General features: G+C 39.8%; 2 protein-coding genes across 2 annotated transcripts in view; one reads left to right on the top strand and one right to left on the bottom strand.

The window, feature by feature from the left end:
* The first annotated feature begins 2,846 nt into the window (after window positions 1-2,846).
* On the top strand, window positions 2,847-12,658 carry LOC138868883 (uncharacterized). Its single transcript, XM_070146460.1, has 2 exons — window positions 2,847-3,255; window positions 12,348-12,658. Exons 1-2 carry the CDS (start codon window positions 2,847-2,849, stop codon window positions 12,656-12,658), a joined length of 720 nt encoding a protein of 239 aa, XP_070002561.1.
* The window catches only part of LOC104245014 (thylakoid lumenal 15 kDa protein 1, chloroplastic), a 34,725-nt gene continuing 20,741 nt past the window's right edge, over window positions 10,559-24,542 (bottom strand). Inside the window, exon 9 of the mRNA XM_070174489.1 lies at window positions 10,559-10,745. The gene's annotated coding sequence lies outside the window, so the exon portion shown is untranslated. The remainder of the gene's footprint in view (window positions 10,746-24,542) is intronic.

Consider the following 24,542-nt stretch of genomic DNA (forward strand, 5'->3'; position numbering starts at 1 on the left):
AATCGCAGATGTGATTTCTGGTCTTTAAGTGAAAGTCACAGGTGTGACCTTTGGTCTGAAAAAGCGGGACCGCAGATGCAGTCCCAGGGACGCAGATGTGGAAATCGCTGGCCAGAACATATAAATAGTTGCCTTCGCGAATTTGAGCTATTCTTTTAACATTTTCATCTGGGTTTGAAGCTTTTGAGAGAGATTTTTTAGGAAAACAAAGGGGAATCACTTAGAGGTAACATCCTTGACTTCATAACTCATTTTTATGTGATTAAAGACCTAATTAGTGGTGAAAATTTGGAAAAAATGGGTAATTAGGGCTTGATTTTAAGAGACCTTTGAATGAGGATTTGAGGGGTCATTCTGACTCCGATTTTAGTATTCTTGTTATGTATAGACTCATAAGAGTACGAGGTTTCTGAAAATGTAAATTTCACCCGATTTCGAGACATGGGCCCGAGGGGCATTTTGGTTATTTTCACCTAAATTTCGCGTATTAGCTTAGAGTTTAATTGTAGAATAAGTTACTGAAGTGTTATTTACATTATGCAATTGAATTGGATAGATTTGGGTCATTTGTAGTCGAGTACCCGTGGCAAGAACGTGGTCTCGGGTTGATTTTGAGCCGGTTCGAGGTAAGTGGCTTGTCTAACCTTGTGTGAGGGACCTTCCCCTTATGATTGATATATTTGGTAATTGAAATGCCTTGTACGTGAGGTGATGAGTGTGTACTTGTGCTAATTGTTGGAAATTCGATTTTCTTTAAGTAATTATTAGCATTTTCCGTTCCTATTTCTATTACTTGCACTATTAAGCCTGTTGTTAGCTTAAGAAAGCATGTCTAAGTGACTTAATTGCTTTATTTGTTAAACCTGCCTTACTTGAATTCTGTGCAGCATGCTAGGCTAGAATTACTTGTTGCCTTCATATGAAATATTGCCATTTCTGTATATTTTCCTGTTGCTACTGTGTATTTATTTTGGGACTACGGATGTGGGATTTCGGTAGCTCCCCCTTGTCTGTTTATCTTGGGACTATGATGTGGGATTTCGGTAGCTCCCCCTTGCCTGTTTATTTTGGGACTACGGATGTGGGATTCCGGTAGATCCCCCTGCACAGTTATATGGAACTACGGGAATGCACCCAGTAGATTCCCCCAGTACTGGGTATTTACATTTGGGACTACGGAATGGGATTTCGGTAGATCCCCATACACTATGAGTTGGACTACGGGACGGGATCCCGGGAGATACACTGGATATGTAAAGATGGGACTATAGGACGGTATCCTAGGAGATCCCCGATTGTTACTATTGGTGCTGAGTTGTATTTCCTTTCCATGTTTACTTTGTTTCTGTATAGTTGTTGTTGTTCTATACATCCTGTGTTATTTTACTACCATACTTATTTATACTGTTATGTCCTATACTGTTGATCTTTATATTTTATTTAACCTTAGTAGGGCCCTGACCTTCCTCATCACTATCCAACCGAGGTTAGGCTTGGCACTTACTGAGTACCACTATGGTGTACTCATGCCCCTTCTGCGCATGTGTTTCATGTGCAGATCTAGGTACCACTACTCAGGATTACCATCCTTGAGGAAGGCGACTGCTCTAGAGAATTCGAGGTACATCTACCGCGTCCGCAGACCGAGAACTCCCTCTCTATTCTGGCTGTTAAACATTGCCCTTCTATATTTTTATTTCTTGTTAGATATTCTGGAGTTAGACTGTTAGATATTCCAAAGGCTTATGTTTCCGTGAGTTTCCGGGTTTTAGGATAGTGTATTTGGTTTTGAGAATGTTGTGTTGTATATGCCGAGCGACATTATAACTATTGTTCCATTCAGTTGCTTTTGGTTTTTGGTTATTTTCTTCCACAAGTTTTGTTTATGTTCCGCATTTGTTAGGCTTACCTAGTCATAGAGACTAGGTGCTGTCACGACAGTTTACGGAGGGCGAACTGGGGTCGTGACAAGTTAGTATCAGAGTTCTAGGTTCATAGGAGTCATGGATCACAAACTGGTTTATTAGAGTCTCGCTGATCGGTACGGAGACGTATGTACTTATCTACGAAAGGCTATGTAACTGTTAGGAAAATTCCACTTCCTTTGATTTCCTTGTCGTGCGATATTTTGACATCACAATTCTAAACTTTTGTCTTCTATTCTCTCACAGATGGTGAGGACATGTGCTACCCGAGATGATCAGGCTCCCGCACCCCTTACTGCAACCGTCATAGGCCGGGGCCGGGGTAGAGGCCAAGGACGCGCACGTGGTGTAGCCAGAGCACCTGCGCGAGCTGCCGCCGAGGTACCACTAGCAGTTCCAGCCGGAGTCTGGGCATCTGACATGCCTACTGCTACTACTACTCCAGCTCTTCAGGAGACTTTGGCACAGTTCATGAGCATATACACCACTTTGGCTCAGGCAGGGTTGCTTCCCCTTGCTGCAGCTACGTCTCAGGCTGGGGGAGGAGCACAGACTCCCGCCGCCTGCACTCCTGAGTAGCGAGTGCATGTTGAGCAGGTCCCTGAGATTATTCCTGTACCGCCTGCAGTGCCAGTTCAGCCCGAGGATAGGGCAGCGACTTCCGAGGATGAGTATTTGAGGCTTGAGAGGTTCAAGAAGTACAATCCCCCTCTATTCAATGGTCTAGCATCGGACGATGCTCTAGGATTTCTAGATGAGTGTTGCCACATTCTTCATACCTTGGGTATATCAGGATCGAGCGGGGTTTCCTTCACTACTTTCCAACTTCGAGGAGCCGCCTATGAGTGGTGGCACACCTATGAGTTAGACAGTCCGGACGAGGCTGCTTCACCGACTTGGACTCAGTTTTTAGATCTGTTCATGAGAGATTATGTTCCTCAGATCCTCAAGGACGCATGGCGCACAGAGTTTGAGCAATTGCGCCAGGGTACTATGACTGTCTCAGAGTATGCTGTCTGTTACACCAGTTTGCCTAGGCATGCACCAGCCTTGGTTTCTACTATTCGCGAGACGGTTCGACGGTTTATTGAGGGCCTTATTCCCAACATCAGGTCTAGCATGGCTCATGAGTTGGAGATGGATATTTCTTATCAGCAGGTGGTGATCATTGCTAGAAGGATTGAGGGTATGCATGCTAGGGAGAGAGAGGAGAGGGAGGCCAAGAGGTCTCGAGAGTCGGGCCATTATTCTAGTGCCTGTACCCTAACTGCAGGTCATCATGGTAGGGGTTATATGGGTCGTCCTGTTCATTCAGCTCTTCCAGCGGCCAGTAGTGCTCCAGCTCCTCCTAGGCCTCAAGAGCCTTATTATACACCTCCAGTTTCTAGTGCGCCTCCTACGCGGGGTGCTTTCAGAGGTCAGTCCAGCAGACCTGGTCCAAGTCAGTCACAGCCACCACATCCTCCCAGAGCTTGTTTTGAGTGTGGTGACACACGTCATATAGTGAGGGATTTCCCCAGACTTGGGAGGGGTGCACCTCCACAAACTTCTCAGCCACAGCGTGCCCCATAGAGTTCTCAAGCTATGGTTACAGCTCCAGTTGCTACCCCACCTGCTCAGCCAGCTAGAGGTGGAGGTCGAGAAGGTAGAGGTCACCCTAGAGGGGGAGGCCAGGCCAGATACTATGTCCTTCCTGCCCGTACCGAGGTTGTTGCCTCCGATTCTGTCATCACATATATTATATTGGTTTGTCACAGAGATGCATCGGTTCTATTTGATCCAGGATCCACTTACTCTTATGTGCCTTCTTATTTTGCTTCGCATTTTGGTGTAACTCGGATTCTTTGAGTTCCCCTGTTTATGTTTCTACTCCTGTGGGAGATTCTCTTGTTGTGGACCGCGTTTATCGGTCGTGTTTGGTTGCTCTTAGTGGTTTTGAGACCAGAGCTGGTTTATTGTTACTCAATATGGTTGACTTGGGCATGGACTGGTTGTCGCCCCATTATACTATTCTTGATTGTCCTGCCAAAACCGTGATGCTGGCTATGCTAGGTATACCGCATGTTGACTGGAGGGGTACTTTAGATCACACTCTCAGTAGAGTCATTTCTTTTCTTAAAGCTTAGCGTATGGTTGAGAAGGGGTGTGACGCGTATTTAGCTTATGTGAGAGATGTCAGTATTGATACTCCTTCAGCTGATTCAGTCCCAGTAGTACGGGATTTTCCCGATGTGTTTCCAGCTGACCTTCCGGGCATGCCGCCTGATAGAGATATTGATTTTGGCATTGATCTGTTGCTGGGCACTCAGCCCATTTCTATTCCTCTGTATCGTATGACTCCTCTTGAGTTGAAGGAGTTGAAGGATTAGTTACAGGAATTGCTTGATAAGGGTTTTATTAGGCCTAGTGTATCACCTTGGGGTGCCCCTATCTTGTTTGTGAAGAAAAAGGATGGTTCTATACGTATGTGTATTGATTATCGCCAGTTGAACAAAGTTACAATTAAGAATCATTATCTTTTGCCTCCTATTGATGATCTATTTGACCGACATCAGGGCGCACGGGTGTTTTCTAAGATTGACTTGTGCTCAGGTTACCATCAGTTAAAGATTCGGGAGCCAGATATCGCGAAGGCTGCTTTAAGGACTCGGTAGAGTCATTACGAGTTCCTTGTTATGTCATTTGGGCTGACCAATACCCTAGCAGCCTTTATGCATTTGATGCACAGTATGTTCCGGCCGTATCTTGACTCGTTCATCATTGTCTTTATTGATGATATTCTGGTGTATTCCCGGAGTAGGGAAGATCATGAGTAGCACTGAGGACTGTGCTTCAGACTCTAAAAGAGAAGAAGATATATGCTAAGTTCTCGAAATGTGAGTTTTGGTTGGATTCAGTGGCATTCTTAGGCCATGTGGTATCGAGTGAGGGTATTCAGGTGGATCCGAAGAAGATAGAGGTCGTGCAGAGTTGGCCCAGACCATCCTTAGCTACCGAGATCCGTAGTTTCCTTGGTTTGGCGGGCTACTACCGTCGTTTTGTGGAGGGGTTTTCATCGATTGCAGCCCCTATGACCAGGTTGACCCAGAAGGGTGCTCCGTTCCAGTGGACGGAGGAGTGTGAGGCGAGCTTTCAGAAGCTCAAGACAGCTTTGACCACAGCCCCAATTTTGATACTGCCTACAGGTTCGGGGTCTTATACGGTCAATTGTGATGCCTCGAGGGTTGGCCTCGGAGCGGTGTTGATGCAGGACGGTAGGGTGATTGCCTACGCGTCCATACAATTGAAGATACATGAGAAGAACTACCCTGTTCACAACCTTGAGTTAGCTGCCATTGTTCACGCCCTGAAGATTTGGTGCCATTACTTATACGGCATGCCTTGTGAGATTTATACTGACCATCGGAGCCTGCAGCACCTGTTCAAACAAAAGGATCTAAATTTGCGCCAGAGTAGGTCGTTAGAGTTGCTAAAGGACTATGACATCACTATTTTGTACCACCTGGGCAAGGCCAATGTGGTGGCCAATGCTTTGAGTCGTCGGGCAGAGAGTTTGAGGAGTTTAGCCTATTTACCAGCATCGGAGAGGCCTATGACGATGGATATTCAGGCCTTAGCTAGCCAGTTTGTGAGATTGGACCTTTCATAGCCTAGTCGGGTTCTAGCTTGCGTGGTTTCTCGGTCTTTCTTATTTGATCGTATCAGGGAACGACAATATGATGACCCTCATTTGCTTGTTCTCAAGGACAAGGTTCAGCACGGTGATGCTAGGGATGTGACTATTGGTGATGATAGGGTATTAAGGATACAGGGTCGGATTTGTGTACCCAATATTTATGGGCTTCGAGAGTTGATTCTAGAGGAGGCCCATAGCTCGCGGTATTCCATTCATCCGGGTGCCGCAAAGATGTATCAGGATTTGAGGCAGCACTATTGGTGAAGGCGGATGAAGAAGGATATAGTTGGATTCGTAGCTCGGTGCCTCAACTGTCAGTAGGTGAAGTATGAGCACCAGAGACCGGGTGGGTTGCTTCAGCAGATAGAGATTCCGGAATGGAAGTGGGAGCGGATCACCATGGATTTTGTAGTTGGGCTCCCATGGACTTTGAGAAACTTCGATGCTATTTGGGTGATTGTGGATCGGCAGACCAAGTCCGCTCATTTTATTCATGTGTGTACTACTTATTCCTCGGAGCGGTTGGCGGAGATCTATATCCGGGAGATTGTTCGTCTGCATGGTATTCCAGTGTCTATTATTTTAGATAGAGGTACTCAGTTTACATCACGGTTCTAGAGGTCCGTTCAGCATGAGTTGGGTACTCGGGAGAGTTGAGTACAGCATTTCACCCTCAGACGGACGGACAGTCCAAGCGCACTATTCAGATTCTTAAGGATATGCTCCGTGCGTGTGTGATTGAGTTTGGAGGGTCTTGGGATCAGTTCTTGCCATTGGCGGAGTTTGCTTACAACAACAGTTATCAGTCCAGCATTCAGATGGCACCGTATGAGGCTTTATATGGTAGGCGGTGTAGATCTCCGGTGGGTTGGTTTGAGCCGGGTGAGGCTAGACTATTGGGCACATACTTGGTTTAGGATGCTTTAGAGAAGGTTAACGCCCCGATCCCCTATTAACTGATTTCTCCAAGTTTAATTATGCTATTGTGATTTGCCGGGATGTTCGATTTTGAGTTTCGGAGAGTTCTAGGATACTTAATCCTTAAATAAGAGCTTAAGTGTTATTGTAGTCGGAACAGTGTGAAGATGGCCTCAGAATGGAAATTCGATTGTTCTGTTAGCTCCGCTAGGTGATTTTGGGCTTAGGGGCGTGTTCGGATTGTGTTTTGGAGGTCCGTAGCTAATTTAGGCTTGAAATGTCGAAGGTTAAATTTTTGGAGTTTCCGGTCTAATAGTGAGATTTTGATCCGACGGTCAGAATGGAATTCCCCAAGTTGGAGTAGCTCTGTAGGGTTGAATGTGGCGTGTGTGCAAAATTTCAGGTCATTCGGACGAGGTTTGATAGATTTTTTGATCGAAAGCGTTTTTTGAGAAATTTGGAGTTCTTAGGCTTAAATCCTTGGTTAATTCGAGGTTTCGATGTTGTTTTAGGTGTTTTAAGGATTGGTACAAGTTTGGATAGTGATTTGCGACTTGTTGGTACCTTTGGTTGAGGTCCCAGGGGCCTCGGGATGATTTCGGATAGTTGACGGAAGGATTTTGAAGTTAAGAGGTTGCAGGTTCAGTTGGTCTTCTATCATAACCGCACCTGCGGTTTGGGCTCCGCAGGTGCGGAGCCGCAGAAGCAGCGGAGCCATCGAAGAAGCGGATCTGGGGAGGGTCTTCAGGTTCCGCAAATGCGGAAGGAGTACCGCAGAAGCGGTGGCGCATCTGCGAAAGGGTAATCGCAGATGCGGTTTCTGGTTTTTAAGTGAAAGTCGCAGGTGCAATCTTTGGTCCACAAAATCGGGACAGTAGATGCGGTCCCAGAGCCGCAGATGCGAAAATCGCTGGCCAGAACATATAAATAGTTGCCTTCGCGAATTTGAGCTATTCTTTCACAATTTTTATCTGGGTTTGAAGCTTTTAAGAGAGATTTTTGAGAAAAACAAAGGAGAATCACTTGGAGGTAACATCCTTGACTTCATAACACATTTTTATGTGATTAAAGACCTAATTAGTGGTGAAACATTTGGGAAAAATGGGTAATTAGAGCTTGAGTTTAAGAGACTTTTGAATGAGGATTTGAGGGGTCGTTTGGACTCTGATTTCAGTATTCTTATTATGTATAGACTCGTGAGAGTACGAGGTTTCTGAAAATGTAAATTTCACACGATTCCGAGACGTGGGCCCAAGAGGCATTTTGGTCATTTTTACCTAAATTTCGCGTATTAGCTTAGAGTTTAATTGTAGAATAAGTTACTGAAGTTTTATTTACATTATGCAATGGAATTGGATAGATTTGGGCCATTTGGAGTCGAGTACTCGTGGCAAGAACGTGGTTTCGGGTTGATTTTGAGCCGGTTCGAGGTAAGTGGCTTGTCTAACCTTGTGTGGGGGACCTTCACCTTAGGATTGATATATATATATGGTAATTGAAATGCCTTGTACGTGAGGTGACGAGTGTGTACTTGTGCTAATTGTTGGAAATTCGATTTTCTTTAAGTAATTATTAACATGTTTCCTTTCATGTTTCTATTACTTGCACTATTAAGCCTGTTGTTAGCTTAGGAAAGCATGTATAAGTAACTTAATTGCTTTATTTTTTCAATCTGCCTTACTTGAATTCTTTGCAACATGCTAGGATAGAATCACTTGTTGCCTTCATATGAAATATTGCCATTTCTGTATATTTTCCTGTTGTTGTTGTTTATTTATTTTGGGACTACCGATGTGGGATTCCGGTAACTCCTCCTTGTCTATTTATCTTGGGACTACGGATGTGGGATTCCGGTAGCTCCCCCTTGCCTATTTATTTTGGGACTACGAATGTGGGATTCCGGTAGATCCCCCTGTACAGTTATATGGAACTACGGGAATTCACCCGGTAGATTCCCCCGGTACTGGGTATTTATATTTGGGACTACGGAACAGAATTTTGGTAGATCACCACGCACTATGAGTTGGACTACGGGACGAGATCCCGGGAGATCCACTGGATATGTAAAGATGGGACTATAGGACGGTATCCTGAGAGATCCCCGATTGTTACTATTGGTGCTGAGTTGTATTTCCTTTCCATGTTTACCTTGTTTTGTATAGTTGTTGTTGTTCTGTACATCCTGTGTTATTTTATTACCATACTTATTTATATTGTTCTGTCCTATACTGTTGATCTTTATATTTTATTTAACCTCAGTAGGGCCCTGACCTTCCTCGTCACTACCTACCCGAGGTTAGGCTTGGCACTTACTGAGTACCGTTGTGGTGTACTCATGCCCCTTCTGTGCATGTTTTTCATGTGTAGATCCAGGTACCGCTACTCAGGCCTACCATCCTTGAGGGAGGCGACTGCTCTAGAGACTTCGAGTTACATCTGTCGCGCCCGCAAACCGAGAACTCCCTCTCTATTCTAGCTGTTAAACATTGTCCTTCTGTATTTTTCTTTCTTGTTAGATATTCTGGAGTTAGACTATTAGATATTCCAAAGGCTTGTGTTTCCGTGAGTTTTCGGGTTTTGGGATAGTGCAGTTGATTTTGAGAATGTTGTGTTGTATATGCCGAGCGGCATTATAACTATTGTTCCATTCAGTTACTTTTGGTTTTTGGTTATTTTCTTCCGCAAGTTTTGTTTATGTTCCGCATTTGTTAGGCTTACCTAGTCGTAGAGACTAGGTGCCATCACGACAGTTCATAGAGGGCGAACTGGAGTCGTGATAGTTTTCTTAACTTATTCTGGTCAATCAACATTACGGCATATAAGGAATATATGCACATAAATCAGGTAACAACTAAGAAAATCGAAATCAAGATGAAATGCAATAATCAAATATCAATTTGTTGCGGCGCATAACTCGATCCAAATAGAAATGACATAACGGCTCTCAGGCCCACATCAGAATCTCAGTAACTGAATCAAACCAATAACCAGCTCTCCCAGAGCTCACATCAACCAGAAACCCATCGGTTTCTCACAATCCGAGTGTACATATTGTCACGCCTCCTTTTTCCGCCCCCGCGGGGGTACAGAGAGTTTTTCCAATTAAAGGACAATCGAAACGGGATTTATTTACTTATTTCAGAGTCGCCACTTGGGAGATTTAGGGTGTCCCAAGTCACCAATTTTAATCCCGAATCGAGGAAAAGAATGACTCTGTATTACAGTCCGCGAACCAGAAATCCGGATAAGGAATTCTGTTAACCCGGGAGAAGGTGTTAGGCATTCCCGAATTCCGTGGTTCTAGCACGGTCGCTCAACTGTTATATTTGGCTTGATTATTTGATATAATACGTATTATAAACTTATATGCAAATTTTATCCTTTGGCCGCTTTTATTATTATATTTTTAAAGAATGTGAACATCGTTTAAAAACATGTCTTTGGATTGCGTTACATAAAATGCATCCACGATCCGGAACATATTTTTATTCAATGTTTTGGGATTTGGATTTGGGTCGCATAAATGCGTACCCGTGTTTAAGAATGTATTATTATTATATCGCGCCTAAAGCGATTAGCGCTTTATTACTTTGGGGAAGGCCGTGAAATTTGCTAAACGGCCCATCCCGAAGTTTAAGTAATCAATTAAATTTTTATCGAGGGCCCCGCAATTTGTGTGTTTTATTTGGCAAGGCTCGTCTCATTTATTTTAAAAGGATAATCCTAAAGTGCCTACATTTTTTCCTATTAAATTTGTCTCTACAAAATAAAAGAGAAAATGCTTTAATTTATTTACATGTTATTACCTAGTTACATTATACTAGGCATGTTCTCAGTTTGTCAAATTAAAAAAAAAACATGGCAATCTAATTTTAATCCTAGACCATTTACATGCTGAAATTAACCAATATTATTTAACTTAAACAATATTTCTGCCAAGTTCCTACTAGATGGCCTATTCGTTTGATTTTTGATTCGACGGAGTTACTACACCATTTATTTATTTTTAGGCAATATATGTAGACAATTCATCTGTTAAGCTATCGTCGGATGTTCCACTATATGTATTAAATAGCTATATGATTCTGATTTTTACAAGCTAAATAATTTGTACATACAAATAAAATTCAGAATATAATTAAATATAATTCAGAATTTCAACTCTTCATTTTTTCGTATTCATGCTTCATATTCGGATTACAATAACCAGCGTGTCAGTTGTGTACCTGATATCGGAAGCAAAAGAAAATGAAGATGAGAATCAGCAGCAGTAATAACAGTACAACACAGCAACAACAGCCCAGCAACAGTAACAACCCAGTAACAGACCGGTGGAGTAGTAATCCCAAAACAAATGCTTCCAACTTTTATGAAACCACAACAATTAATGTTGATTTCAAACAATGAAAGAAAGCAGAATATTTTTTTTTTTGTAATTTGAAAGCTTAAATATTTTTTCGGAATTTTTCTTTCTCTTAAATGTTCAGCCCTTTTTTTTTCTTTCTTATTTTCTTTTTGTTCCAGATTCGTTCCTCTATCTGTGTTCTCTATCTGTGTGTGTTCAAGACTTCCTATATATAATCTCATCCCATAAATCTTTTAATCAATTAAAATCAACCCATTTTCTCTACCAAACCCATTATCTTCCCACTCATCCTCATTACATTAAATAAATATATCACACCACCCCATTATATTTTGTCTCTCATGCCTAACATAAACAAATACAAGATTCCCCCACACTAAAATTTGTCTTGTCCCCCCTTTCAATTAAACAATAATATCAAAACCCACCGCATTACATTTTGTCCCCCATGCTTCACATAAAAAATTACAAAATGTACAATTCCTAAAATACCCCTCCGACCTTATTGCAATTACTATTTTACCCCCAAACGTACTGCGATTTACCAAATTACCCCATCAGCTATAACAAATCAATTAATCAAACTCAACCAAAATATAGTTAATATGACCAATTTCTACATAAATTCAAACAACAAATCTCATGAACATGATTTCTTCAACATTTCAACAACAAATCACATGAACATGATTGAACAACAAAGAACAACTAAAATTTGATTGAACAATATTTTAGCAACAAACAATCCTATTTTTGGATTCAACAACAACAACAAACAAGTATATTTAGATTTCTAAATTCAATCATATTGAACTTAAAATTAACTCTTACAATATTACAACCAACAATTCCTATATTAAACTTAAACAAGATTATGAGACAAATTCAAGAAATAATCATAAATGATAAACAAGAAATCAAACTATACAAATTTCGGATTCAAGATCAACCAAACAAAGTATGAACATGAATGAATCTATTTTTTAAAACAACAAACATGACGGATTAAACGGCTCAAACAACATTAATAATTTCTGAAAAATATATAACAACATGAAACAAATTGAAGAAATAATCAATTAAATTTCAATTTGAATCTAACAAACATCAAACTAACAAATATTTACCTAAAAAACAAAACAAACATGAAATAAATATGAAAAACAAATTAATTAATTTCCATTTGAAATCTGAAAATTAACATATGAACAAACTAGAAAATTATTTCAACGACGAACAAACCAAACAAGAATTGAATCATTTATCGATTTTGGATCCGAAAAATACCAAACAAAATATGGACGATAAATGAGATTCAAAACCCAACTAACCGGAAATGAAACGACGAGCAACGATTGTAAACAAATGTGTTCGGGCTTCGACTCAACGAAAGACCTTCGAACTTTGACGATTCGAAGAAGATGAAGCAACGTGAAGCCTAAGCAACTGCTGCGACGAGCAGCAGCAGCAGTGCGTCGAGTGAGGAAGAAGAAGCTCCATGAAGCAGTAGGTGAGGTCGACGGACAACGAACCAAAATCAGCAGCTGGACGCAGCTGAAACAAACTGCGACACGTGATGCATCAACATTATTTGGAGAAGCCATGGCTGCTCGTAGCAGCTGGACGCGACGATGGACTATGGGGCAGAAGCTGAAACGTGAGCAGCAGCAAAACGGAGCAGCAGCAGCGCCGACGCAGCGGCAGCAGCAGCGGCGACACAGCGACGACGAACATGAAGAAGAAGTAGCTGGGTCCGTTTGGACGATGAAATAGTAGCTGCAGCAACGTCGGGGGGGCAGCTGCTCGTCATAAAGTTGTTGATGAAGCTTGGGACGAGGTCGATGAAGGCAGCAGCAACGCAACTGAAGCAGGTCGCGATGGAGCTGCCATGGCAAGGATGGCGATGGCGATGGAGCGGCAATGATGACGAGCTATTCGTTGGCTTTTATTGGGATCTACCTCGCGTGAGGATGAAGATGATGGTAAAGGAGTTGTGCGCGTGTGTTGTGAGTGAGTGTGTGTGGCATGAGGGGAAGGAAGGAAGCCATTGATGGAGCTTGGAGAAGCTTGAGGAAGAAGAAGAAGATAGGAGGGGGGGATGACTTCTTAGTTTTTAGGGTTTTTTCTTCTTTTTTGTTGTTTTGTTTTTGTAAAATGTAAGATAATAGGATGTTGGGTTATGGACTGGGTCGACCCAGTTCGAAATGGACTGGGTCGTTTGGGAAGATTGGGCCATTTTTTGGGCCTGTGGCTTGAAATCGAAGAAGAGGCCCAATTCCGACTTTCTTTATATTTTCGCTCTCTTTTCTTCTTTTATTTCTCTAAAACTAAATTATAAAAATACTTAACTTATTATTAAGAACTAAATTAAGTTATAAAAGCGCAAATTAACTCCCAATAACAATTAACGCACAATTAAGTAATAATTAAGCATAAAATTGTATATTTGGACATTAAATGCTAAAAATGCAAACGATGCCTATTTTTGTAATTTTTAATTTTTGTAAAACAAATTTAATTACTAACAATTGTAGAATTAAATCCTACATGCAAAATGCGACATATTTTTGTATTTTTTATTAATTTAGCAAATAAACATGCACAGACAAATACACAAATAGTTACACAAAAATACCACAAAATTACACACCAAGGAAAATCATTTTATTTTTGAATTTTTTTAGGAGTAATTCTCATATTGGGCAAAAATCACATGCTTACAGCTGCCCCTCTTTTCGCGAAGACACGAAGGGTTTTCGTGCAAAAATAAAGCAAGCGATTTTTGCCCATCCGAGTACTCCGTATGAAGCATTTTTTTTTGAAAAAAATTTGACCGAACCTTTGCTTCAAAGGTTTCCTACATATCCTGGGCTAAACAGGAATCAGGTCAATGTAGTTCGGGAAGTTTTGGTAGCTGGGACTACCGTGGGACTGCAATGTTACTGTTGTTGCATGCTATTACTACTGCTTACCGATCTCCTTGTTACACCGTGCTTAAAAGAAAACAAGAAGCTAGGCTAGACTGCAATTTGTTCTTGTTGCCTTGCTTTCTTGTCTGCTTGCATTTTTTCCGGTGCTTTTCTTCTTTTTTGACACATGCACTTGAGTTTGTGCTGGGACCTCTTGTTGCAACCTTCTGCTTCCCGGTGCTGGGGATTTTTATTGTTTCCTGCTGGGGATTCCTATTGTAACCCTCTGTTTTATTGTCCTCTGACTTGATCTTGAAATGTATGCCTCTGTTGTATGGGCGGGCTCCCAACTTCAATACTTGAAAATTAAAGACTGAAATGTATGCCTCTGTTATCTGGGCGGGCTCCCAACTTCAACGCTTGAAATGTAAAGACTAAAATGTTTGCCTCTGTTATCTGGGCGGGCTCCCAACTTCAATGCTTGAAATGTAAAGACTGAAATGTATGCCTCTGTTATCTGGGCGGGCTCCCAACTTCAATGCTTTAAATGTAAAGACTGAATGTATGCCTCTGTTCTATGGGCGGGCTCCCAACTTCAACAACTGAAATGTAAAGACTGAAATGTATGCCTCTGTTCTATGGGCGGGCTCCCAACTTCAACAACTGAAATGTAAAGACTGAAATGTATGCCTCTGTTATCTGGGCGGGCTCCCAACATCAACAACAACTTTAAAAATAAACGACATTCCTCTCTTCAGGCGGGCTCCTGACTTTAACAACAACTTTGAAAATAAATCGCCATTCCTCTCTTCAGGCGGGCTCCTGACTTCAACCAATAAATCGCCATTCTATTCTTCAGGGGGGCTCCTGACTTCAACCAATACATCGCCATTCCTTTCTTTAGGTTGGCGAGATTTCAACAACTTTTAAAAAACGTCTTTCCTCTCTTCAGGCGGGCTCCTGACTTCAACCAATAAATCGTCATTCTATTCTTCAGGGGGGCTCCTGACTTCAACCAATACATCGCCATTCTGTTCTTCAGTGGGGCTCCTGACTTCAACCAATAAATCGCCATTCTGTTCTTTAGGGGGACTCCTGACTTCAACCAAAAAATCGCCATTCTATTCATCAGGGGGGCTCCTGACTTCAACAACAAATCGCCATTTTATTCTTCATGGGGGCTCCTGACTTCAACAACTTTTCAAAAAATGCCATTCCTTTCTTTGGATGGCAAGATTTCAATAACCCTTTTTTAAAAACGCCTTTCCTTTCTTCAGGCGGGCTCCTGACTTCAACCAATAAATCGTCATTCTGTTCTTCAGGGGGCTCCTGACTTCAACCAATACATCGTCATTCTGTTCTTCAGGGGGCTCCTGACTTCAACCAATAAATCGCCATTCTATTCTTCAGGGGGCTCCTGACTTCAACCAATAAATCGCCATTCTATTCTTCAGGGGGGCTCCTGACTTCAACCAATAAATCACCATTCTATTCTTCAGGGGGGCTCCTGACTTCAACAACTTTTCAAAAAATGTCATTCCTTTCTTTGGATGGCGAGATTTCAACAACCCTTTTTTAAAAACGCCTTTCCTTTCTTCAGGCGGGCTCCTGACTTCAACCAATAAATCGCCATTCTATTCTTCAGGGGGGCTCCTGACTTCAACAACAAATCGCCATTCTATTCTTCAAGGGGGCTCCTGACTTCAACAACTTTTCAAAAAATGCCATTCCTTTCTTTGGATGGCAAGATTTCAACAACCCTTTTTTAAAAAACGCCTTTCCTTTCTTCAGGCGGGCTCCTGACTTCAACCAATAAATCACCATTCTATTCTTCAGGGGGGCTCCTGACTTCAACAACAAATCGCCATTCTATTCTTCAAGGGGGCTTCTGACTTCAACAACTTTTCAAAAAATGCCATTCCTTTCTTTGGATGGCGAGATTTCAACAACCCTTTTTTAAAAAACGCCTTTCCTTTCTTCAGGCGGGCTCCTGACTTCAACCAATAAATCGCCATTCTATTCTTCAGGGGGGCTCCTGACTTCAACAACAAATCGCCATTCTATTCTTCAGGGGGCTCCTGACTTCAACCAATAAATCGCCATTCTATTCTTCGGCGGGCTCCTGACTTCAACAACCTTTTCTTTTTCAAATTCAAACTTCTTCTTCTTTTTCAAATTATCCTAGGAGAAAATTCATCAGACTAGGTTTTGATCCTAGGAGAAGATTCATCCGACTAAGATTTTATTATATTATCTTGGGAGAAAGATTCCATCGGACCAAGATTTGATATCTTAGGAGAAAATTTCATCGGACTAAGATTTAATTTCTTATCTTGGGAGGAAAAATTCCATCGGACCAAGATTTTGACTCTAGGAGATAAATCGTCAAACTAGGGCCATTTTGTTGTGATCTTAGGAGAAAGATTCATCGGACTAAGATTTGATATCTTAGGAGAAAATTTCATCGAACTAAGATTTGATTTCTTATCTTGGGAGGAAAAATTCCATCGGACCAAGATTGTGACTCTAGGAGATAAATCATCAAACTAGGCCCATTTTGTTGTGATCTTAGGAGAAAGATTCATCGGACTAAGATTTGATATCTTAGGAGAAAAATTCATCAGACTAAGATTTGATATCTTATCTTGGGAGAAAAATTTCATCGGACCAAGATTGTGACTCTAGGAGATAAATCGTCAAACTAGGTCCATTTTGTTGTGATCTTAGGAGAAAGATTCATCGGACTAAGATTTGTTATCTTAGGAGAAAATTTCATCGGACTAAGATTTCTATCTTAGGAGAAAGATTCATCGGACTAAGATTTGATATCTTAGGAGAAAAATTCATCGGACTAAGATTTGATATCTTATCTTGGGAGAAAAATTTCATCGGACCAAGATTGTGACTCTAGGAGATAAATCGTCAAACTAGGTCCATTTTGTTGTGATCTTAGGAGAAATATTCATCGGACTATGATTTGTTATCTTAGGAGAAAATTTCATCGGACTAAGATTTCTATCTTAGGAGAATGATTCATCGGACTAAGATTTGATATCTTAGGAGAAAAATTCATCGGACTAAGATTTGATATCTTATCTTGGGAGAAAAATTTCATCGGACCAAGATTTGATATCTTATCTTGGGAGAAAAATTTCATCGAACCAAGATTGTATCGGGAAGGAAATTCATCAGATTAGGACTTTTATCCTAGGAGGAAAATGTAATGATCAATGATTTGAGAAACTTACCTTCGTAATTTCTTCTTTTCTTTTCTTTTTCCTTTGCGCTGCTTTGTTCTTGCTTGCTGGGGATAATACCACTGCGGGAGTCTTCTTTCTTCCCCTCCTTCAAATTCAATTTTTTTTTCTTTTTTTTTCTTTTTTTTCTTTTTGGGGTTTTTTCAACACTGTTGGGGATATAAGTGTTATCTTCTTGGGATAACGTTGTTGAGGATAACGCTGTTGGGGAGTTTTATCCCTTCAAATCGATGCTTCATTCTTCTGGAAGCTGTTGGGGATGATAATGACTTTTTGCTTTTCTGAGCACAAATGTCATCCCTTTGTTCTGTCTGCTGGGGATCAACTTCCTTCATTGGAAACTTATTATGTCGGGGGCAACACTGGTTCAAAGACCACTTCCCTTGAGACTGGTGTTATCTTTATTCTTCCTCGAATGTGTACCTGACTTCCAGAAAATTTTCCAAATGAAAGGAAAATTTTTTGCCCCAGTTTGACAGTCTCCCTTATGGTCTTTAATGCCATTCCCTTTACCTGTTTCAAACCAAACAAAATTTGTTAGTTTAAAACCCGGTGGTTGGTTGTGATACTCCCACTGGGATGGTTCTTCCCTTTTTCCTTCCTTGCTCTGCGTCCCACAACTTGTTGGGGATGATATTATTTGCTGGGGATAATCTATTTCTGCTGGGGATATCCCTCTTCTTTTGTGGCATGGCTCGGAAACTTGCATTTTCCCGACCTTTTAGTCTCGCATGAATTTCCCAAATCATGCTTATTGCTCTCCTTGTTTGTCCACGGGCCTTGGCCTTGAGGTTTTAATAACCTTTGATTTTGGCAAGGATATCCCTCTTGACACTCGTTGATCCTTTTGTCAATCTCCTTTTGCTAGAGATATCTTTCTTGACACTGGCCTCGCGCTTGTTCCTTGCTGACTATACCATTTGTATGTACTAGTCAGATCTTATCTTGGAAAGCTGATGGCCTATTTTGAAGTCATTTCCCACTGGTTCTGACCAAACAGACTCTACTGGGGAAATTTCTATGAAAGGAAAAGATAAAAGGAAACAGAATAAAAGACAACGGAAAAAGATGACTCTTTAACAAAAGAAACTATAAATAAAAACCTATCAAACGCAAATACCGACTCTAATGGTCATGACATGCACCTGTGGCCTATCTTCTGCGGTCAATCGTCTTTCAAGACCTTCAATTGGCAATTCCCCATCTGATTCCCAATCTTATTCGACTTGTAGTGCCCGAAGGGTTTTCACTATCAAGCCTCTCTTATTTTGGGTTTTTCTCTCAGCTTTCATCGCCTTATGGTGTCCGTAAAGATTTTCACCAATAAGACTCTCTCATTTGTATCACTTTCCAGTTGGGGATTTGGAGTGTTGCCGGTATGACTCTCTCTGATGGAGATTAGAGTCTTTCTGTTTTGGAATAGAGTGTTATGTTTACCGGTAAGACTCTCATTTGTCTAACTTGGCATCTTTTGCAGACTGATCAGAAGGTCTTTCTTTGGACCGTAATGTGGGTTTTGGATAGGCTAGAAAGAAAGGGTATAAAAGGCTCAAAAACAAAATAAATTTGGGGTTTAAAATTACAACCTTCGGAACCTTATTTGTTTACCACAAGCGCAACCCTTGCCCCAGTTTCTTGCTTGGGGATTATTTATTTATTATTATTACTATTTTTTTTAATTTTTATTACACCATGCACATTATGCATACTATGCACGCTATGACCGAGCCGTGAAGCGCTTACGTATCCTCTTTGAGGAATCAAGTCAAACATAGTTCCCAATTCCTCTGTTTTCATTTGTTTTTTTTGTTTTTTTTTCTTTTCTTTTTCCAGGCTCGTATTTCCTAATCGTTGCTATTGATTCCGAACGAGGGGTATGAAAGAAAATAAAATAAGGCTCAAAAGGGGTAACGAAGGATAAAGTGTTTAGGTAGCAGAACAAAAATGCCTTCGTCATTCCAGTCTTCAAAACATGCCAAGTGCAAACAACATAATTGAATATAGATTTATAGTCTCTTCCGATGGTGCTGGACTTTGACAATTATGTTAAACATTTGCTTTTTCATTTGTCATTTCTAGAGCACCGTTGGGCGACACTCTCACTCTCATAAACGACCCTCATGCCAATTTGGCGAATCTTGCATTTAACGGTTTTCTTTATGTTTTACTTGCCCCAGTTCCACATGACTCGGGCTCCAAATAATCTCAAACCGTTCTTATTTCCTTTAAATGCTTTGATCACCTTCCCAGGGTTTTATGATTAACTTTTAAGATTAGGCCCAAACTGTGTGCGCATGTCATGTCCCTAGAATCGGTGTTGAACAAAAATGATAAAGGACTAAACAGAAAGATGACTGGAGATAATAAAGACCGGCTTTTGTTTTAGACTACCGGCGAAATAGTTTGAATAATAAAACAAACAAAACAAACCAGAATAAAATCCTAAAATAGCCTGGACAAAACTTAAACAAACTGATATGACAAAATGGAAAGATAAGAAGGTTTGACACAAGACCATATTCGGATTACAACCCTAAGAATAATCCGGACAACAGAAATGACAACAAAATAAGCCACCACCAGCTTCTCTTTTGCTAACCAAGGAACGGAGTGTCCTCCCACTTTATTAAAATTGGCATTTTTAGCCACTGAGCTTTGCATCAGTATTGTCCAGACCATTTCCAACTTCGATATCATCAACCTTAGTCAACAAGTCCCCACTAGGATTTGAGTGCTTCTGTTATCATGTCTGATCCCCGCAAAGTGTGCTTCTGGGTCTTGTATTTCCGGCTTACCACAAACCAACCACCTTCTTTCTTTGCGATTCAAAACAAAACAGGTTAGAATGGACTCAGTCGGTCCTCATTATTAACAACATTTTTTTTTTATTTTTTTTTATTTTTTTTCATTTTTCTCTTTTTTCGATTGTTTTTCGATTTTTTTGTTGTGGTCGAATCTTATGGAGATTGCCTACGTATCATGACCCCGCATGAATCAGACCTTGCGTAGTTCGGACAATAGACTGGGTAAGAACAATGAAACATTTTTTTCTTTGGAATTATCAATTTTCATAATAAAACAACTGGATTTCAAAGATCTAAAGATGACCTACAAACTTGAAAATCAAACGACCCACATATTCTAATCAAAAGATTTACAAACGGCTAGTTTCTTTCCCCGTTTGACAAAGGCAACCAAATGGCTATTTTTGCAAATGTGGCCCCTTCCAAATCTCACATGAATTTTGAGGTCGGGGAGGATTATTTTGACACTTTACGAACTTGTCCATTCTTTTACGAAAATAACCTTTCGACAATTGAAAGATACTCTAAGGCTATTTCGGCAAGAACGGTTTAAGACGCGGCCGAAGCTGGCTCGGCTTATTTTGACCAAAAATCTAAACGGTATTTACCTGACCGTTGACTCTTTGTTTTTTGTTTTTTTTTTAAATTACAATAAAACCCGGGTGTTGCAAACATGGCCATTCAGCGCCTCGGGGACGAAGATTTTTAAGGCCGTGTGAGTCGACTGGACCAAAATCCTACACATGACCCAAAAAGTGGTTGTTTATGCGAAGCCAGCCTTCCGCCGTCCCTTTCGGGAACATTCGGCTATTTTTGACAAAAACAGCACCACCCTGACTTATTTATGACACTTTTTATCATTTTTCAAAAATAGAAAACTCAACATTGCAAACACGGCCTTCCAACGTCTCGGGGACGAAGATCTTTAAGGTTGTGTGGGTCAACTGGACCAAATCTTAAACATGACCCAAAAAGTGGCTGTTTATGCAAAGTCAGCCTTCCGGCGTCCCTTTCGGGAACATTCGGATGTGTCTTGACAAAACAGCGTCACCCGACTTCTTTATTAAATTTGACATATATTTTTTTGGCTATTTTTTTTAGCAAAAGGGGAGGCTGGACACTGCCCGACTTATTTATGACAAAATTAAAATTTTGACACGTTTTTTATTTATTTATTGGTTTTTGGCTATTTTAGCAAAAAAGGGGGTTGGACTCGATGAGGGTTGCCTACGTATCTCACATCCGGCGAGAATTAAACCCGCGTAGTTCGGGCCAATAAACCGAACTATTTTAAAACAGGATTTTTTTCTTTTCAGCAGCAAATAACAAAACCACTTTCAAAGCACGACTTTTTTTTTCATTTTGGCATTTTCAGAAACAAATAAAAAAACTATTATAAAAATAAGACTCTTTTTCATTGTCATTTTCAGGGGAAGACAAACTATTTTCCTTTTTATATTTTTTTATTTTTTTTTTAAAAAAAATAAGACAGAACAACGACTTTTTTTTTCCGCTATTTTTCCTTGCTTTTAATAAAACAAACTAATAAGACATTTTTTTTTCAAAATTTCGGCAGAGTTTTGACAGTATTTGGGCATTGATTTTTTTTTCAAAAATAAACAATCAATTCCCTAACCGCTATTTCTTTTTTGTCAATTTCAAAATATTATTCCTGATATTCAAAAGTCAGTCAACACACAAGTCCAAATCAAATAAATGCGCAAGTAGCAGCCAGTAAGATGCATCATGATGGTCATTTTCATTTTTTGGTACACCTGTCCTAGACAGACCCAACCCCTATGTTGAGCCTCCAAAGTCAAATGCACGTGATGCAAACAAACGTTCCTACTAGGGATCCGGCATGTAGCTGAGTTATTCTAAGTGAAAAACCTGAGGCATATTGTTCTAGCCCTGGCTTACCCAAGTGGACAGCTTGAGTTGAAATGGGGGCAACGTACCGGGAGCACGAAAGTCTGCCCGGCCTAGTTACTTGTCCCAACTCCGTCTTATTTGGTATGACTTCTAACAGAAAGGTGGGTCACGCGCACGTGTACACCATATATTCAGAAGACTCAGAAAGAAGAAGGGTTTCGTAGCAGTTTTATATACACAATTCAGATAATATTAAAGCGTTAAAAAGAAACATTTAGCACATTAAGCATAAACATGTAAAAATCAGATAATAAATAAAGCCAACTATAACAATTATTTTAAGCTCGAATTCTTAAACCCTGAACCAGTGGTTCAGGACTATTTTATCCCCAGCAGAGTCGCCAGAGCTGTCACACCTCCTTTTTCCGCCCCCGCGAGGGTACAAGGAGTTTTTCCAATTAAAGGACAATCGAAATGAGATTTATTTATTTATTTCAGAGTCGCCACTTGGGAGATTTAGGGTGTCCCAAGTCACCAATTTTAATCCCGAATCGAGGAAAAGAATGACTCTGTATTACAGTCCGCGAACCAGAAATCCGGATAAGGAATTCTGTTAACCCGGGAGAAGGTGTTAGGCATTCCCGAATTCCGTGGTTCTAGCACGGTCGCTCAATTGTTATATTTGGCTTGATTATTTGATATAATACGTATTATAAACTTATATGCAAATTTTATCCTTTGGCCGCTTTTATTATTATATTTTTAAAGAATGTGAACATCGTTTAAAAACATGTCTTTGGATTGCGTCACATAAAATGCATCCACGATCCGGAACATATTTTTATTCAATGTTTTGGGATTTGGATTTGGGTCGCATAAATGTGTACCCGTGTTTAAGAATGTATTATTATTATATCGCGCCTAAAGCGATTAGCGCTTTATTACTTTGGGGAAGGCCGTGAAATTTGCTAAACGGCTCATCCCGAAGTTTAAGTAATCAATTAAATTTTTATCGAGGGCTCCACAATTTGTGTGTTTTATTTGGCAAGGCTCGTCTCGTTTATTTTAAAAGGATAATCCTAAAGTGCCTACATTTTTTCCTATTAAATTTGTCTCTACAAAATAAAAGAGAAAATGTTTTAATTTATTTACATGTTATTACCTAGTTACATTATACTAGGCATGTTCTCAGTTTGTCAAATTAAAAAAAACATGGCAATCTAATTTTAATCCTAGACCATTTACATGCTGAAATTAACCAATATTATTTAACTTAAACAATATTTCTACCAAGTTCCTACTAGATGGCCTATTCGTTTGATTTTTGATTCGACGGAGTTACTACACCATTTATTTATTTTTAGGCAATATATGTAGACAATTCATCTGTTAAGCTATCGTCGGATGTTCCACTATATGTATTAAATAGCTATATGATTCTGATTTTTACAAGCTAAATAATTTGTACATACAAATAAAATTCAGAATATAATTAAATATAATTCAGAATTTCAACTCTTCATTTTTTCGTATTCATGTTTCATATTCGGATTACAATAACCAGCGTGTCAGATGTGTACCTGATATTGGAAGCAAAAGAAAATGAAGATGAGAATCAGCAGCAGTAATAACAGTACAACACAGCAACAACAGCCCAGCAACAGTAACAACCCAGTAACAGACCGGTGGAGTAGTAATCCCAAAACAAATGCTTCCAACTTTTATGAAACCACAACAATTAATGCTGATTTCAAACAATGAAAGAAAGTAGAATATTTTTTTTTTGTTATTTGAAAGCTTAAATATTTTTTCGGAATTTTTCTTTCTCTTAAATGTTCAGCCCTTTTTTTTCTCTCTTATTTTCTTTTTGTTCCAGATTCGTTCCTCTATCTGTGTTCTCTATCTGTGTGTGTTCAAGACTTCCTATATATAATCTCATCCCATAAATCTTTTAATCAATTAAAATCAACCCATTTTCTCTACCAAACCCATTATCTTCCCACTCATCCCCATTACATTAAATAAATATATCACACCACCCCATTATATTTTGTCCCCCATGCCTAACATAAACAAATACAAGATTCCCCCACACTAAAATTTGTCTTGTCCCCCCTTTATATTAAATAACTATATCACAACCCACCCCATTTCATTTTGTCCCCCATGTTTCACATAAAAAATTACAAAATATACAATTCCTAAAATACCCCTCCGACCTTATTGCAATTACTATTTTACCCCCAAACGTACTGCGATTTACCAAATTACCCCATCAGCTATAACAAATCAATTAATCAAACTCAACCAAAATATAGTCAATATGACCAATTTCTACATAAATTCAAACAACAAATCTCATGAACATGATTTCTTCAACATTTCAACAACAAATCACATGAACATGATTGAACAACAAAGAACAACTAAAATTTGATTGAACAATATTTTAGCAACAAACAATCCTATTTTTGGATTCAACAACAACAACAAACAAGTATATTTAGATTTCTAAATTCAATCATATTGAACTTAAAATTAACTCTAACAACATTACAACCAACAATTCCTATATTAAACTTAAACAAGATTATGAGACAAATTCAAGAAATAATCATAAATGATAAACAAGAAATCAAACTATACAAATTTCGGATTCAAGATCAACCAAACAAAGTATGAACATGAATGAATCTATTTTTTAAAACAACAAACATGACGGATTAAACGGCTCAAACAACATTAATAATTTCTGGAAAATATATAACAACATGAAACAAATTGAAGAAATAATCAATTAAATTTCAATTTGAAT

The sequence above is a fragment of the Nicotiana sylvestris genome, chromosome 5 (genome assembly GCF_000393655.2).
Source record: "Nicotiana sylvestris chromosome 5, ASM39365v2, whole genome shotgun sequence".
Taxonomy (NCBI): domain Eukaryota; kingdom Viridiplantae; phylum Streptophyta; class Magnoliopsida; order Solanales; family Solanaceae; genus Nicotiana; species Nicotiana sylvestris.

Coding starts and splice junctions, on each gene's coding strand:
- LOC138868883 (XM_070146460.1), top strand. CDS start 2,847: ATGAGAGATTATGTTCCTCAGATCCTCAAGGACGCATGGCGCACAGAG. Junction 3,256..12,347: donor TTCAGCTCTTCCAGCGGCCA/GTAGTGCTCCAG, acceptor TGCGACGAGCAG/CAGCAGCAGTGCGTCGAGTG.